The following is a 14,580-nucleotide window of genomic DNA, read 5'->3' as shown; positions in this document are numbered from 1 at the left end:
ATAACAATAAGAAATAAAAGTAACAAGTAATTTAAGAGCAGCAGTAAAATAACAATATCTAGACTATATACAGGGGGGTACCGGTACAGAGTCAATGTGCGGGGAACCAGTTAGTTGAGGTAATATGTACATGTAGATAGAGTTTTTAAAGTGACTATACAATGACGATAACAACAGAGAGTAGCAGCGGTGTAAAAGAGGGGGAGGGGCAATGCAAATAGTCTGGGTAGCCATGTTTAACCTTTATTTAACTAGGCAAGTCAGTTAAGAACAAATTCTTATTTACAATGACAGCCTAGGAACAGTGGGTTAACTGCCTTGTTCAGGGGCAGAACAACAGATTCATAGCTTGTCAGCTCAGGGATTTGATCCAGCAACCTTTTGGTTACTGGCCCAACTCTCTAACCACTAGGCTACCTGCCGCCCCAGCTACCAGCCATTTGATTAGGTGTTCAGGAGTCTTATGGCTTGGGGGTAGAATCTGTTTAGAAACCTCTTGGACCTAGGCTTGGCGCTTCGGTACCGCTTGCCGTGCGGTAGCAGAGAGAACAGTCTATGACTTGGGTGGCTGGAGTCTTTGACAATTTTTAGGCCCTTCCTCTGACACCGCCTGGCATAGAGGTCCTGGATGGCAGGAAGCTTGGCCCCGGTCCCTCTTTCTTTGCTGGGTGTTTCTATTGTAAGCATGTGTGTGTAATGTGTATGACTGGTTCCTGGACTTTACAGCACCAATACAGTTATTGGTTCACCACATGAGAGTGGAGTGGACGTTTCCTGCCTGGAGGCTGTCTCCATGTGGTAAAGAAATAGAGGGAGATAAAACTAAGAGGATAGAGAGAGAGAAGAACAGGGAGATGAAGGCTAGAAGGAGAGGAGGATTGGACAGCAGGTTAAGCTACACATCTGTTATTATACAGACATGTAGACCCTCTCTCTCTCTCTCTCTCTCTCTCTCTCTCTCTCTCTCTCTCTCTCTCTGTGCTTCCCTCAGGATATGGCTCCAGTAATTGCCCTCCTCCTTTTCTCTCCTCTTCATTCCTTCCTCTCTTCTCCTCTCCTCCCTATTAATCTTGTCAGAAGGCTCCAAGGGCCCTGCAGGAGTTTACAGCCCATTATCGCTGTCATTAGGGGAGGCAACTACACATCAAATAGATCTCTTTCACCCTCACTTTAGATTCATCTACATCTATTCTAGATAGAGGAGTCGAAGTTAGCTCTTCCTTCATTTATAACCTCCCAGACACACCCCAATATTCAGTTTATGGTCTTTATTAATGTACTTGCTTTACATTAACGTCAAAGTGTTTCATTAGATTGCTTAGACCAGTGTTTCCCAACTCCGGCCCTCGGCTACCCCCAACAGAACACATTTTTGTTGTAGCCCGGACAAAAAAACTTGATTCAACCTGTCAAGGGCTTGATAATTAGTAGACAAGTAAAATCAGATGTGCTTGTTGGGGGTACAGGAGGACCGTATAAAATGAAATATATATTTTAAAGTGACTAGCTTGTCAAGTATGAATGAATTGCACCACAGGGGTGATCCATAAGTCACAGTCACTACACTGTTCCTTTTTACTTATTCATGAAATGATTGAATAGGAGAGTCCAATCAGGAATACATGGAATAGCCGAGGGACCAATGAGAGTGCAGGATTTAAATATTTAGAACCTCTGGTCTGTGGTGATGTCACACACAGAAAGTGGTGGGTAGGGAGGGGCTTTCTACAGCTAGAATCTACAGTCTCTGTGATGTGTTTATCAATAGCATTATGAGGAGAACATGATCTAATATGGACTCAAATGATTAATGAGCATTCCTACTTCCTACATGATTAAAGCTACACTGCTATGCACAGTATCTAAGTTGCTGGGGGATATTGTACTGTAGGCCTACTAAGGGGTTGGATGTGTGCTTAGTGAATTGCATCATGGGAGAAGAAGTAAACTATAATTATGCTCGAAGCAGCAATGTAAAATAACTAATTTGGTTGGAGGAGCCTTCGCAGTTTAGAGGCGCACATAACTGAAGGGTCTTTTAAAATCACTGGTAATGATATCACCATAGCTACGTAGCTATCAGAGCTTCAAATGGAGATTCGTGTGGCTTAAACCTCAGCTGCACATCGCACATTTCAACAGTCAGGCAACAGTCTTCTCCAGCCAGACAGGCACTGGTGTTGAAACAGATTGCGTGCCTCGTGTCACATCAGATTTATTGCTTGGATATCTTCAGAGTCATATCAACACAATATTCACTCTCTAATAGATAGTTCCAAATTACCATGGTTACTCTACATCGCCTTGTTGTCATGACAGTAATTGGCCACTGTGGGTAATATAGGAGACTATAAAGGGGTCATTATGATTGATGGCTTTTTTACACTAAACCCAATCCAGGAAAGGGGTCATTACGATTCATGTTTTTAAAAATGTTTTAATGTTACATTAAACCCATTCCAGGAAAGGGGTCATAACAATTCATGTTATTTTCTTTATGTTACATTAAACCCATTCCAGGAAAGCAGAATCAATCAAAGCAGCTGGAAATGGTGACCATTTGTTCATGTTACATGTGATGAAGTATCCTGTTTTAACTGTGTTTGCCTTCGCTCTGTTGCTGTTCTTCATTTTGGCTGTTGGTGCATTCTGAAAAGCACCTTGTATGCTATGTTCAGTGTCTCGCTGCTGAAGGCCTTCGAGGTAACAAATAAAGAAAGAGACCCGAGCCTTCCAGAATTCAACAACACAATGCATCATGGTTAAGCTTGTCTACTTACTGATATCTCAAAACAGTTCAATCAAATAACCATGGTCCTTATATATGGATGCTGGAGTACTTCTGTGGTAGATGTACTGACTGTCTCTGTTTCTCTCTCCAGGGTTCAGGTGGAGTTCTATGGTAGATGTACTGACTGTCTCTGTTTCTCTCTCCAGGGTTCAGGTGGAGTTCTATGGTAGATGTACTGACTGTCTCTGTTTCTCTCTCCAGGGTTCAGGTGGAGTTCTATGGTAGATGTACTGACTGTCTCTGTTTCTCTCTCCAGGGTTCAGGTGGAGTTCTATGGTAGATGTACTGACTGTCTCTGTCTCTCTCTCCAGGGTTCATGTGTTCTATGGTAGATGTACTGACTGTCTCTGTTTCTCTCTCCAGGGTTCAGGTGGAGTTCTATGGTAGATGTACTGACTGTCTCTGTTTCTCTCTCCAGGGTTCAGGTGTTCTGTGGTAGATGTACTGACTGTCTCTGTTTCTCTCTCCGGGGTTCATGTGTTCTATGGTAGATGTACTGACTGTCTCTCTCTCCAGAGTTCAGGTGGAGTTCTATGGTAAATGTACTGACTGTCTCTGTCTCTCTCTCTCTCCAGGGTTTAGGTGGAGTTCTATGGTAGATGAACTGACTGTCTCTCTCTCCAGGGTTCAGGTGGAGTTCTATGGTAGATGTACTGACTGTCTCTGTCTCTCTCTCCAGGGTTCAGGTGGAGTTCTATGTGAATGAAAACACCTTCAAGGAGAGGCTCAAGCTGTTCTTCATCAAAAACCAAAGGTCAAGTAAGTAGAGCACAGAGAAGTTTGGACTTTATTACTGTCTCATGTAACACAACAGAACTAGGAAGTCATAAAGGTCCTCCTAATGCAGGGTAATACAGTAATGTAAGTCATTAGGTCTATTGCACATCCAATTTCAGCTCCAGTCTGGGTCTTTAATTAGTTGTCTTGATGCATGGTGCTGTGTCTCAGGTCTGCACATCATGTTGCTGTGATGAGGACAATGCTTTAGGTATTTTGTTAACGGATAGGGCATTATCATTTCTTATTAGGACTTAAGGCATGGATACAGCCAGGATGGGATTTCTCATGCATTCTGAAAAAGACATTGGAACTGTCCAACTTGCCACCCACAATGCATCATGTCTACAGTCTCTCTGTGTGTTTGTGTTTGTAAATGTGTGTGTGTGTGTGTGTCTGTGTGTGTGTGTGTGTGTGTGTGTGTGTGTGTGTGTGTGTGTGTGTGTGTGTGTGTGTGTGTGTGTGTGTGTGTGTGTGTGTGTGTGTGTGTGTGTGTGTGTGTGTGTGTGTGTGTGTGTGTGTGTTTTTTTACATGCGTGTGTGTTTGTGTGTGTGCATGCGTGTGTAATGGCTGCAGTATGTTGTTAGTGCTTCCTATGTGCTTGTCAATATCTCTGAACAACTTCCCATCAGTTACAGAGAAAACATTAGGGCCAAATAGAAAGGCCAACCCAACTCTATAAAGCTTCCTGCTGAGTCAGATTGTTTTGGCTCCTGTACAATTCAAACCCATTGTGAAGCGTTTGATGTGGGTGTTTTTCTTGTAACTGTGTCACTGCTGTGTTAATACTGCAAAGAGATGAAATGGGAGGCTTGGTTGATTGAAACGTGAACAGTCTTTAAGGCAGCTGGCGCCACCCTCTGACTGACATGTGTATCTGCAGTCAGGTAAGTTGTGTGGGTGATGATTTTTGTGTGTGTGTGTGTGTGTGTGTGTGTGTGTGTGTGTGTGTGTGTGTGTGTGTGTGTGTGTGTGTGTGTGTGTGTGTGTGTGTGTTGAGCCTTGTGTGCAAGGCTGTGTTGTTGTAATGGCTTTACTGACAGCATGCCATGTTATTGGGTCTTAATCCTTATATATCACAATAAGCCGTCCTCTATTCCACTGCTTTATATGCCTGCCACAACATACAGCATCTCCCCCCACAGGGTGTCATATCGTTGTGGAACGGACACGTAGCTGTTCACCCTGTCAAAGCAGACCTGTGATATGTTGTTGCTGTATGTGAAAGGGAAGGGGGAAGGGGATACCTGGTCAGCTGCACAACTGAATGCATTCAACCAAAATAGGTCTTCCGTATTTAACCCAAGCCCTCTATATCAGAGACATCAGCTGTGCCTGATAGTCACGGCTCTGTGCATAGCCAGATATAGTCACTTTAGACCTGGCAGAGCAGCAACACAGCCTGGACAACACCATGACACTTAAACAGGTAGGGTTGTGGTAAGGAGAGATGTTCAGTGTAGGGTAGAGACACCAGTTCTGAGGAGAGATGTTCAGTAGGGTAGAGACACCAGTTCTGAGGAGAGATGTCCAGTAGGGTAGAGACACCAGTTCTGAGGAGAGATGTCCAGTAGGGTAGAGACACCAGTTCTGAGGAGAGATGTCCGGTGTAGGGTAGAGACACCAGTTCTGAGGAGAGATGTCCAGTAGGGTAGAGACACCAGTTCTGAGGAGAGATGTCCGGTGTAGGGTAGAGACACCAGTTCTGAGGAGAGATGTCCAGTAGGGTAGAGACACCAGTTCTGAGGAGAGATGTCCGGTGTAGGGTAGAGACACCAGTTCTGAGGAGAGATGTCCGGTGTAGGGTAGAGACACCAGTTCTGAGGAGAGATGTCCAGTAGGGTAGAGACACCAGTTCTGAGGAGAGATGTCCGGTGTAGGGTAGAGACACCAGTTCTGAGGAGAGATGTCCAGTAGGGTAGAGACACCAGTTCTGAGGAGAGATGTTCAGTAGGGTAGAGACACCAGTTCTGAGGAGAGATGTCCAGTAGGGTAGAGACACCAGTTCTGAGGAGAGATGTTCAGTAGGGTAGAGACACCAGTTCTGAGGAGAGATGTCCAGTAGGGTAGAGACACCAGTTCTGAGGAGAGATGTCCGGTGTAGGGTAAAGACACCAGTTCTGAGGAGAGATGTCCAGTAGGGTAGAGACACCAGTTCTGAGGAGAGATGTCCAGTAGGGTAAAGACACCAGTTCTGAGGAGAGATGTCCAGTAGGGTAGAGACACCAGTTCTGAGGAGAGATGTCCAGTAGGGTAGAGACACCAGTTCTGAGGAGAGATGTTCAGTAGGGTAGAGACACCAGTTCTGAGGAGAGATGTCCGGTGTAGGGTAGAGACACCAGTTCTGAGGAGAGATGTCCAGTAGGGTAGAGACACCAGTTCTGAGGAGAGATGTCCGGTGTAGGGTAGAGACACCAGTTCTGAGGAGAGATGTCCGGTGTAGGGTAGAGACACCAGTTCTGAGGAGAGATGTCCGGTGTAGGGTAGAGACACCAGTTCTGATGAGAGATGTCCGGTGTAGGGTAGAGACACCAGTTCTGAGGAGAGATGTCCAGTAGGGTAGAGACACCAGTTCTGAGGAGAGATGTCCGGTGTAGGGTAGAGACACCAGTTCTGAGGAGAGATGTTCAGTAGGGTAGAGACACCAGTTCTGAGGAGAGATGTACAGTAGGGTAGAGACACCAGTTCTGAGGAGAGATGTCCAGTAGGGTAGAGACACCAGTTCTGAGGAGAGATGTCCAGTAGGGTAGAGACACCAGTTCTGAAGAGAGATGTTCAGTAGGGTAGAGACACCAGTTCTGAGGAGAGATGTCCGGTGTAGGGTAGAGACACCAGTTCTGAGGAGAGATGTCCAGTAGGGTAGAGACACCAGTTCTGAGGAGAGGTGTCCGGTGTAGGGTAGAGACACCAGTTCTGAGGAGAAATGTCCAGTAGGGTAGAGACACCAGTTCTGAGGAGAGATGTCCGGTGTAGGGTAGAGACACCAGTTCTGAGGAGAGATGTCCGGTGTAGGGTAGAGACACCAGTTCTGAGGAGAGATGTCCGGTGTAGGGTAGAGACACCAGTTCTGAGGAGAGATGTCCGGTGTAGGGTAGAGACACCAGTTCTGAGGAGAGATGCCCGGTGTAGGGTAGAGACACCAGTTCTGAGGAGAGATGTTCAGTAGGGTAGAGACACCAGTTCTGAGGAGAGACGTCCAGTAGGGTAGAGACACCAGTTCTGAGGAGAGATGTCCAGTAGGGTAGAGACACCAGTTCTGAGGAGAGATGTCCGGTGTAGGGTAGAGACACCAGTTCTGAGGAGAGATGTCCAGTAGGGTAGAGACACCAGTTCTGAGGAGAGATGTCCGGTGTAGGGTAGAGACACCAGTTCTGAGGAGAGATGTCCAGTAGGGTAGAGACACCAGTTCTGAGGAGAGATGTCCGGTGTAGGGTAGAGACACCAGTTCTGAGGAGATATGTCCGGTGTAGGGTAGAGACACCAGTTCTGAGGAGAGATGTCCGGTGTAGGGTAGAGACACCAGTTCTGATGAGAGATGTCCGGTGTAGGGTAGAGACACCAGTTCTGAGGAGAGATGTCCAGTAGGGTAGAGACACCAGTTCTGAGGAGAGATGTCCGGTGTAGGGTAGAGACACCAGTTCTGAGGAGAGATGTTCAGTAGGGTAGAGACACCAGTTCTGAGGAGAGATGTCCGGTGTAGGGTAGAGACACCAGTTCTGAGGAGAGATGTCCAGTAGGGTAGAGACACCAGTTCTGAGGAGAGATGTCCGGTGTAGGGTAGAGACACCAGTTCTGAGGAGAGATGTCCAGTAGGGTAGAGACACCAGTTCTGAGGAGAGATGTCCGGTGTAGGGTAGAGACACCAGTTCTGAGGAGAGATGTCCAGTAGGGTAGAGACACCAGTTCTGAGGAGAGATGTTCAGTGTGGTAGAGACACCAGTTCTGAGGAGAGATGTCCAGTAGGGTAGAGACACCAGTTCTGAGGAGAGATGTCCAGTAGGGTAGAGACACCAGTTCTGAGGAGAGATGTCCGGTGTAGGGTAAAGACACCAGTTCTGAGGAGAGATGTCCAGTAGGGTAAAGCCACCAGTTCTGAGGAGAGATGTCCGGTGTAGGGTAGAGACACCAGTTCTGAGGAGAGATGTCCAGTAGGGTAGAGACACCAGTTCTGAGGAGAGATGTCCGGTGTAGGGTAGAGACACCAGTTCTGAGGAGAGATGTCCGGTGTAGGGTAGAGACACCAGTTCTGAGGAGAGATGTCCGGTGTAGGGTAGAGACACCAGTTGCGAGGAGAGAGATGCTTTACCTGTCGGACTCACTAGCCTGCTCATTTCATTGGTCTGCGATAAGTTCAGTTTCTGGGCAGTTAGCAACAAACTTTGTAGACATTCCCATACCAATGTGTCTTGCATTACAAAAACATGACTGCAAACATTAGCCAGATTTACTCCTATGGGCCTGATTAAACAGATTTTTCAATATAAATCAGCACAAATTCAGTTACTCTTTACTTTACCTTGGTATGTTATTCCTTCCCATAAGCTTAATTTGACCTTTGTCAACTATAATTGTTCAATTCCCTCTGGGAAACAGGTTGAGATTTACTCCCAATGTAATTACTTAGTAAATGTGTCCTTTAGGATTCTCTATTGCGTTTATTTCCATGCAGGCCTGAGGATCCGTCTGTTTAACTTCTCCTTGAAGCTGTTGACGTGTGCCCTTTACGTCCTCAGAGTGTCTCTGGACGACCCCGAACAGGTCACTGGTGTATGGTGAGTAACTGTATGTTTAACCTCCTGATAAAGTCCTGTTATTTCATTTCTTACTAGTGACCGTAGCATTTGTTAAACTGTGATTTCTAATTTGGGTGTTTGAGATTGGGGGCAGAATAAGTGCATCAGCATCTCGTATTAGAATATGGACAATAATATGGAAATTGTGTGGTTGTGAGACCAGTCGGATGTACTGCCAAATTCTCTAAAACGATGTTAGAGGTGGCTTATGGTAGAGAAATTAACATTCTCTGGCAAATTCTCTGGCAACAGCTCTGTTAGACAGTCATGCAGTCAGCATTCCAATTGCACGTTCCCTCAAAACTTGAGACATCTGTGGCATTGTGTTGTATGACAAAACTGCACATTTTAATGTCCCCAGCACAAGGTGCACCTGTGTAATAATCATGCTGTTTAATCAGCTTCTTGATATGCCACACCTGTGGATGGATTACCTTAACAAAAGAAAAATGCTCACTAACAGGAATGTAAACAAATGTGTGCACAACATTTTAGAGAAATATGCTTTTTGTGTATATGGAACATTTCTGGACTCTTTTATTTCAGCTCATGAAACATGGGACCAACACTTTACATGTTGCGTTTTATATTTTTGTTCAGTAGTCAGATCAATTCTAAAAAGATGGTATCTATTCAGGTATTGTATGATTCAGAGAATCTACCTCTATCTTTTACCCAAAGTTGAAAATGAGATTGTATTTGGTCAAGATAAGATAGATCCAGAGTTGGAATTCATTTGGTATCTATCTGAGACACAAAAGGCTTTAAAGAGCAGCGGCGATGGTGAAGGGGCATTCTCTCTCTCAGTGTAGTGATATGGAAGCAGCATATGGTTTTTATTGCATACACTGCCGCCGGCAGCTCTTAAAGAAATTGTCCCTCTGCCTCCCGTCCGTCACCATGGCAACATGCAGAGTGAGTGAAGGTGCCTATTAGCCACAGGGTATATATTTCACCACACATCCTGTCTGAACGACTTCCCTGTGCTATGGATTTCCTCTGCAGTGTGAACTGTCAGAACCGAACAAGCACCACAGCAGAATCTACAGAAAGCACAGAAATCAACTGGTGAGTTATGAGGGTCTAACATTGACGTGCTGTCCCGGGCTTCGAATGTGTTTTTGATTGTGTTCATCTCATAGCTATCAGGTGGTGTTTGAAATGAGTCTTGTCTAACCCATACAGTGTAATTCATCATCAATAACACTGTTTTGTCTTTTGAAAGGGAGTTGTTAATCTCATAGCTATCTTGTGTTATTTGGAATCATCTTTGTTAAATAATCAATATATAGAGTATAATCAATAGCATTGTTTTGTCTTGTGAAAGGGATCTGATTTTCTGGGTGAACAGAAGGGTTCCTGTATGGGCGATACAGGTAAAAGAAGACTGAGATTCACTAACACTGCTTTGGTAATACAGTACTGGCTTCTCAAGTCTTCCATTCAACAGTAGCCACTATGGGTCAAACTCACAAGTGAACATTTCATTGACAATGTCCCCCTTCCCCTGTGGCCAATACATTAGAAAAAGAAGACATCTAAACACTCACAGCATCCCATATGAAATGATTTTACAACAGAAAACATCACATCTTTTCCCCAGTGATATGTAGATGGCCTGAGAGGTTATGTGACCAGATTTCAGCCCTGGTAATGTGTGTGCCTCCACTCTGTTCTGCTCCAGGTGATCGTGGCCTTAATCAGTTTCCTGGAAGCGATGCTCCTTACATATCTCAGCTACAAAGTAAGACACCTCAGCTCTACTCCTTTCACACTGATCACAGAAAAAAATCTACGCCACAAAGGAAGTCATTTCATTCATTCTATCAGGCAGAGTCGTGTTGCGTCTCTGTGTGAGATTGCAATTAATTTGGCGAACTTTCTGGCATATGTGTTAACCGCGAGCCTCTGCTCTAGCCTGAGCCAGAAGAACAGGTCATTAATACACCTTACAAATGAATAAAAGATGAGGTGTCCGTCCTACTTTTTTCTTTAAATTCGTCTCTCTCCTTAAATAACTCATTAGTGCTGCAGTGCTACTTCCCTTTGATTAATTAGGCTGTTTTACTTTAGGAAGACAAAGTACAGTGTGTTTTTTGTTTTGCTTCATTTTGGCAGATGGCTTCAATCCCCAATTGTTTTAACGAATGCTGTCATTATGTTCTCACCTGCCTGGAGCGCCAAATGGGCAGGATTTGCAGAATTGGTTCCATTGTGCCAGGCACACTTAGAACCGAGGTCTGATTATTCCAACAATATTGACCTCGTTTTTGGTGGATTTGTATCATATCACTATCATTGTAATTAGTCCACAGACAGAGCCAGTAGCTTATTGCCTTGACTCACACATTGATTGTGTTTCTCTCTTTCAGGGGAATATCTGGGAGCAGATGTTCCAGATCTCCTTCATCCTGGAGATGATCAATACCGTGCCGTTTATAATCACTGTGAGTCTTCTTCCACCTGATCACGCACGCGCACGCACGCACACACACACACACACACACACACACACACACACACACCTTGTTTTCCATCTGTGCCATAATCAATTATTTCAAATAGTCTAGTTACCTTCTACTATGAATGGGCTTCAGGCATGCTGATAAAACATGTATAATGGTATTGGAATGGCTCTGGTCTTTGTGAATTCACAGTGTGTGGTATCCCTCTGATATTCATCAAGCAGCAGGCCCACAACGTCCAACAGAGAAATGTAACAGGATACACCATGAGGAATGTGGTGCTGACAAATAGATTCATTTCAGTGGCTCAAACCATATTCCACAAAGCAAACAAGGCCAATTAGTGAACATCAAATCAAATGAAATTGTATTTGTCACCTGCACCGAATATATCAGGTCTAGACCTTACCGTGAAATGCTTACTTACAAGCCCTTAACCAACAATGCAGTTCAAGAAATAGAGTTAAGAAAATATTTACTAAATTAACTAAAGTAAAAATAAAATAAACAGTAACACAATAAAATAACAATACCGAGGCTATAAACAGGGGGTACCGGTAGCGAGTCAATGTGCGGGGGTACAGGTTAGTCGAGGTCATTTGTACATGTAGGTAGGGGTAAAGTGACTATGCATAGATAATAAACAGTGAGTAAAAGCAGTGTAAAAACAAAAAGGGGGGGTGGCCATTTGATTAATTGTTCGACAGTCTTATGGCTTGGGGTTAGAAGACAACATATGACTTTTGCAATGTTTATGTTTTATATTATGAGTATAGCTCTAGAGACCAGGGAGCATGATAATGTGAGACTGTGAGTGTTGAAACTTGATGATGGGAGCGTGCACTGCACACTGTGCATATGAATTAATCCAACTGTCTCTTCAGATCTTCTGGCCTCCATTGAGAAACATCTTCATCCCGGTGTTTCTCAACTGCTGGTTAGCCAAGTGTGCCCTGGAGAATATGATTGTGAGTATATGCTATAGCCATAACGCAGCAGGCAAAACTGGACAGAACTGGTTGCAATGGTGTCATAATTATGTAGTTTTGTTGGCAGGGAATACATGGGTTCTTCCTATTAAAATGCTTCAGATCTCAGATTATGCTGTATATAGCCTGCTTGCAGAATAGTTGCTATAGAATAACTTAACTCTGCATTATGTGGGTGTAGAAGAACACTGGTAAGAATTCCCTGATTATAAATAGTCTGTAGATTCCCTGTCAGTTTAAAAACAAATGTTTTAGGAAGGCAGACCATCAATGAGTATAGATTTGAGCCAGAGCCAGCATGTATCTCTGTGGACAGATGGTTAGGTCCAGGGTCAAGGAGACCAGTTCTGAGAGGGAGAACAGGTCCAGCCTGGAGAGGTTGAAGGGGAGGCTTCAGCCAAACAGAACCATTAACAGGGTATGAAGGGACATGGTGGGTAGGTAGCTTGAAGAAACTGAAGTGGGGCTTCAGCCAATCAGAAACATTAACAAGGTATGTAGGGACATGGTGGGTAGGTAGCTTGAAGAGACTGAAGCGGGGCTTCAGCCGAACAGAAACATTAACAAGGTATGAAGGGACATGGTGGGTAGGTAGCTTGAAGAGACTGAAGCGGGGCTTCAGCCAATCAGAAACATTAACAAGGTGTGACATGGACCGCATGTTCAGTGCTTGTATGCTGTATGAAAGGTTGACTGCATCAGTATTAAAGTAACCAGCAAGGCAGATAGGTTTTAAAGCGAGATAAATAGACAGATAGATGGTGCAGTAGATGGAGCAGACTGACTGACTGACAGACTGACAGACTGACCAGCACAGCAGACCAACTGACTGACCAACCAATTTAACATGAACCCTAACCCTCTCTCTGTATCTCCCCTTCCCTCGCTCTGCTTCTATCCCTCCCCCCTCCTTATCCTCAGAATGATCTCCATCGTGCCATTCAGAGGACCCACTCGGCCATGTTCAACCAGGTTCTCATCCTCATCTGCACCCTACTCTGTCTGGTCTTCACTGGGTATGTGTCCTCTGATCCCAGCCTCTCTTCCCTGGAGCTCCCTAAATCTGGGCCCATGGGCTGCATGTCATTCCACAAAGCTGTTCCCTGCCATCTGCCCTTTTTCATTCCCACTCACAGATCTGATAGAATCTGGTTAGGGGTAAGCAACATTGAAAAAAGGAGTTGGACTTGGTTGTAATAACAACATCAACAACCAGTTTGGCCCACAGATATTTTTCTCATGCCTAGTTGTTTCAGATCTGTGAAGGGGAGTGAACAAGGGCATCTAGGAGGAAACGACTTTCTGGAATGAAATACAGCCCCTGATCTCCCCCCTTCATCCCTGGTGCTCCCTGGGACCTTCTCCTTTCCTCCATCCACTGACATCTTGACTCCTCATTATCCAATACAGGAAATTAACTGAAGAACAGACAGCAGAATCAATGGTGTGATTCTCACTGATTCAACAGGTCAGAGCAGAAGTGTTGTGGTGCATCGATCGTTGGGAATGTAGGGTTTTGATCCTTAATCTGCCAGGCTGAATTTCAATGTGGATAGTATATGTATGTCAATCTGTCTGTTTAAATATCACAAGTGAGGAGATCAGTGGGACTCAGGCCAAGTTGTAACGGGGTTCCCACGGGGGACCAGTGCGGAGAAAAAAATGTATGAAATGTATGCATTCACTACTGTAAGTCGCTCTGGATAAGAGCGTCTGCTAAATGACTAAAATGTAAAAAAAAATGTAAATGTAACAGTAAGTTAGGTTACATTGGATCATCATCATGTATAATTCACCTTTCTCTTAGATTTTTAGATTTTTAATTTTATTTCACCTCTATTTAACTAGGCAAGTAAGTTAAGAACAAATTCTTATTTACAATGACGGCCTACACCGGCCAAACCCGGACGATGCTGGGACAATTGTGCGCCACCCTATGGGACACCCAATCACAGCAGGTTGTGATCAAATCAAATCAAATGTATTTATATAGCCCTTCTTACATCAGCTGATATATCAACGTGCTGTACAGAAACCCAGGCTAAAACCCCAAACAGCAAGCAATGCAGGTGTAGAAGCACGGTGGCTAGGAAAAACTCCCTAGAAAGGCCAAACCCTAGGAAGAAACCTAGAGAGGAACCAGACTATGAGGGGTGGCCAGTCCTCTTCTGGCTGTGCCGGGTGGAGATTATAACAGAACATGGCCAAGATGTTCAAATGTTCATAAATGACCAGCATGGTCAAATAATAGTAATCACAGTGAACAGGTCAGGGTTGCATAGCCGCAGGCAGAACAGTTGAAACTGGAGCAGCAGCACGGCCAGGTGGATTGGGGACAACAAGGAGTCATCATGCCAGGTAGTCCTGAGGCATGGTCCTAGGGCTCAGGTCCTCCGAGAGAGAAAAAGAATGAGAGAATTAGAGAGAGCATACTTAAATTCACACAGGACACCGGATAAGACAGGAGAAATACTCCAGATATAACAGACTGACCCTAGCCCCCTGACACATAAACTACTGCAGCATAAGTACTGGAGGCTGACACAGGAGGGGTCAGGAGACACTGTGGCCCCATCTGATGATACCCCCGGACAGGACATAACCCCACCCACTTTGCCAAAGCACAGCCCCCACACCACTAGAGGGATATCTTCAACCACCAACTTACAGGCTTGTGATACAGCCTGGATTCAAACCAGGGTGTCTGTAGTGATGCCTCAAGCACTGAGATGCAGTGCCTTAGACCGCTGTGCCACTCGGGAGC

At 44.8% G+C, this 14,580-nt stretch overlaps 1 protein-coding gene across 6 annotated transcripts in view; it reads left to right on the top strand.

Moving 5' to 3' along the window:
• LOC115200482 (potassium channel subfamily T member 1) overlaps positions 1 to 14,580 on the top strand; it is a 136,092-nt gene that overhangs the window by 74,328 nt on the left and 47,184 nt on the right. For all 6 annotated transcript variants that reach the window (XM_029763586.1, XM_029763590.1, XM_029763589.1 and 3 more), the window contains 8 exons: positions 3,471 to 3,550; positions 8,239 to 8,341; positions 9,368 to 9,430; positions 9,690 to 9,738; positions 10,047 to 10,106; positions 10,735 to 10,809; positions 11,712 to 11,795; positions 12,738 to 12,832. In XM_029763586.1, coding sequence (XP_029619446.1) covers positions 3,471 to 3,550; positions 8,239 to 8,341; positions 9,368 to 9,430; positions 9,690 to 9,738; positions 10,047 to 10,106; positions 10,735 to 10,809; positions 11,712 to 11,795; positions 12,738 to 12,832 — 609 coding nt within the window. The remainder of the gene's footprint in view (positions 1 to 3,470; positions 3,551 to 8,238; positions 8,342 to 9,367; positions 9,431 to 9,689; positions 9,739 to 10,046; positions 10,107 to 10,734; positions 10,810 to 11,711; positions 11,796 to 12,737; positions 12,833 to 14,580) is intronic.

This window comes from Salmo trutta, chromosome 9, assembly GCF_901001165.1.
Source record: "Salmo trutta chromosome 9, fSalTru1.1, whole genome shotgun sequence".
NCBI classification, from domain to species: domain Eukaryota; kingdom Metazoa; phylum Chordata; class Actinopteri; order Salmoniformes; family Salmonidae; genus Salmo; species Salmo trutta.
The sequence above is the reverse complement of the archived record's forward strand: the minus strand, read 5'-3'. Positions and strand labels throughout refer to the sequence as shown.